The 2,430-nt window shown below is 40.3% G+C and overlaps 1 protein-coding gene across 1 annotated transcript; it reads right to left on the bottom strand.

Moving 5' to 3' along the window:
* On the bottom strand, positions 1 to 2,430 carry litafd (LITAF domain containing; the record flags this gene model as incomplete). Its single annotated transcript, XM_020597811.1, has 2 exons — positions 1 to 1,304; positions 2,207 to 2,430. Coding segments are annotated over 2 exons (342 nt in total), but the record flags the coding sequence as incomplete, so codon positions are not given.

Here is a 2,430-nt window from a genome sequence, read left to right as displayed (position 1 = left end):
TTGTTTAATTAGAGAAACAATGTTATAAAATTGATAATAGTAAATAACAGAAGTCCAAACATATTCTTTCACCCAGGGGACAATGAGAGAGGAGGTGCTCCCCTACAACAACACGGTGCCTGCTGTCTCTCTGACCCTGTTATTGTATTATGAAGCACACAGATATTTATCACCAAGCTGAAACAAAAGCACAATCAGACAAAAATATAGTTCTCTACGATGGGCATACAACAGGATACTTCTAGATGATCTTTCAGTGCAGACGTGGTCAAAAAAGGATTTGAAATATTCAAACAATTTGACACATTTGTTTATTGATCAGTGGCTCTAGCAGCACTTGTCATTGAACACATCACATCATGGTGTAGTGTTGCTTTCATTTTGCATTGTCCATGTGTTGTAATGAGTTCATGTGACAACTCTTGGTAAGCAGGTAAACATTCAAAGGATCTAAACAAAATATCTGTGGTATATTTACAGCCAGCTTCTGTTATATATTATATAAGCTTTTTTAAAACTTCTTATTCTCTTATATTTCCCTTCATCCCTTAACTATCAAAGTAATTTTATGGCTAACACATATAAACAGGACACACTGGTCTCATTTGATTCTGGAGTGTTTAATGTCTGATTAAAAACTTGCATAAAACAGCGCCAACGCAAACCTGCTCTCCAATAACTGTGCAAAGATGAGTAAATACAATTGATTAGCGTTATGTATCGGCCTGTTTTACAGCATTGTTATGGATTCAAACATTTTCAGATGGTCTGCTTAAATATCAAATGCACAGTCTCTTAAAACAAAAAGTCTATGTACAAGCCTTCATTTGAACATTATGTTTGCAGAGGTTTTTGGGTGGGATGATGGGCAAAACCTTTTCTGCTGCAACAGGACAAAAGTGTGATGGCTCCCAAAAAGTGCGTGGGTTGTGCTTGATTTAACTTCACTCCTAGTCTGGTCGCTAACAATAATGTGTTGTAAGATGGAAGTCAATCATGTTTGATTTTGCCTAGACTCACACAATGGCTCATCCATAGAAATAAGCTACAACTGAGCTGTGACCTTTCTCTGTCATTTTCAAAAAATGGTGCAACTGCTTGCTGTTTACCAGGTAACACAACGACAGAAAAACGTGACAGGATGTTACTTCTCATTTCTATGGGTCCATTTCCGCCCAGAGGGTCATCATTTACAGCATTTTTTCTTCTCAACGTGCAAGACTCTGTTGCAGCGGGGGCAGGTGTGGTACGCGTCCTTGAAGTTTTTCATGAAGAATGGAATCAGGCAGCAGCACAGGACTAACCTGCAACACACACAGTGGGGTCATTTTTTGTTCATTTTTTAGGGACTGTACAAAAATCATATACTACTTAACTGTCAAGATCTGTTTGTCTGGTTCCACTCTTGTTATGGGGTATGTCTTGACTGTTTTGACAACATTTTGAGAACTTTTGGTGATGTTAGGGCATAGACTATAAATAAAGATGGACGTGACAGCTCCCAGAAGTGAACCCTAAACCCTTCACCCTCCATGTTAGTGGATGGGACATGAACCAAACTAAAAACTCAAATAAATAAATATGTTGTAAAGGTGGTTTCTGTCATTGTAGGTTCATATAATCATGCCAATTTGTGTACAAGTTGTCTGATGATATAAAAAGGGGTGTATTTCATAGGATTTCACAGCTTTGATTGGCAGCCTGATGCCTTCACTTCACTTCTCAACTCTGTTACTGTGCAGAATCTGGTTGTGAAATGCATCCCAAAAGCAAGATGGCAGCCTCTGTAATAACGACAGAAGTGGTGACACCATGTCCATCTTTATATGCAGTCTTTGGGTTAGGGGCACATTCACATTATAAAACTGCTTCCTTCACCAACTTAAAAATTGACTTGAGTTGATTTCACAACCTTTCTGGTTGAAACTTGTGATTTATTAATTTGATTAATTGCTAATTTTGCACAGCTAAAGTACAATATTACATGTGTCCTGTATTATTAACTAATGATGGAGCCTTGTTTTAGGTCTGCACTGGTTGCTCTCTGGTCTGCTGTGTTCACTGTGTTTAATGGGAACTTAGACCTTGGACTATGCTGGTATTCTGCAGGGACCAACAGCAAATGTACTGCCCTTGTCTCCAAGCAGATGAATGTGGCCATGCCAATAGGCCAAACTACAACAAGCACCCTGAACCACACACTCACCCGCAGCAGATGAAGAGCAAGCACATCAGCCAGGCATAGGTTCCTGCTTTGTAGGTAACGTTGGTCATGACCTGCTGCTGGCAGGAGGAGCAGGTCGTCATGCCAGGAGATCTCCCCAGCTGCGTGTCATAGGCCACAAACTTCCTTTTGCCATCTCCAGCCTGGACGCCTGAATTGAGGCCACCTCCTCCACTTGTGTACACTGATGGAGAAAGGTGGGAGGA

Source organism: Monopterus albus, unplaced genomic scaffold, assembly GCF_001952655.1.
Source record: "Monopterus albus unplaced genomic scaffold, M_albus_1.0 scaffold35.1, whole genome shotgun sequence".
Lineage (NCBI taxonomy): Eukaryota > Metazoa > Chordata > Actinopteri > Synbranchiformes > Synbranchidae > Monopterus > Monopterus albus.
This window is presented reverse-complemented; position numbering and strand designations above follow the sequence as displayed.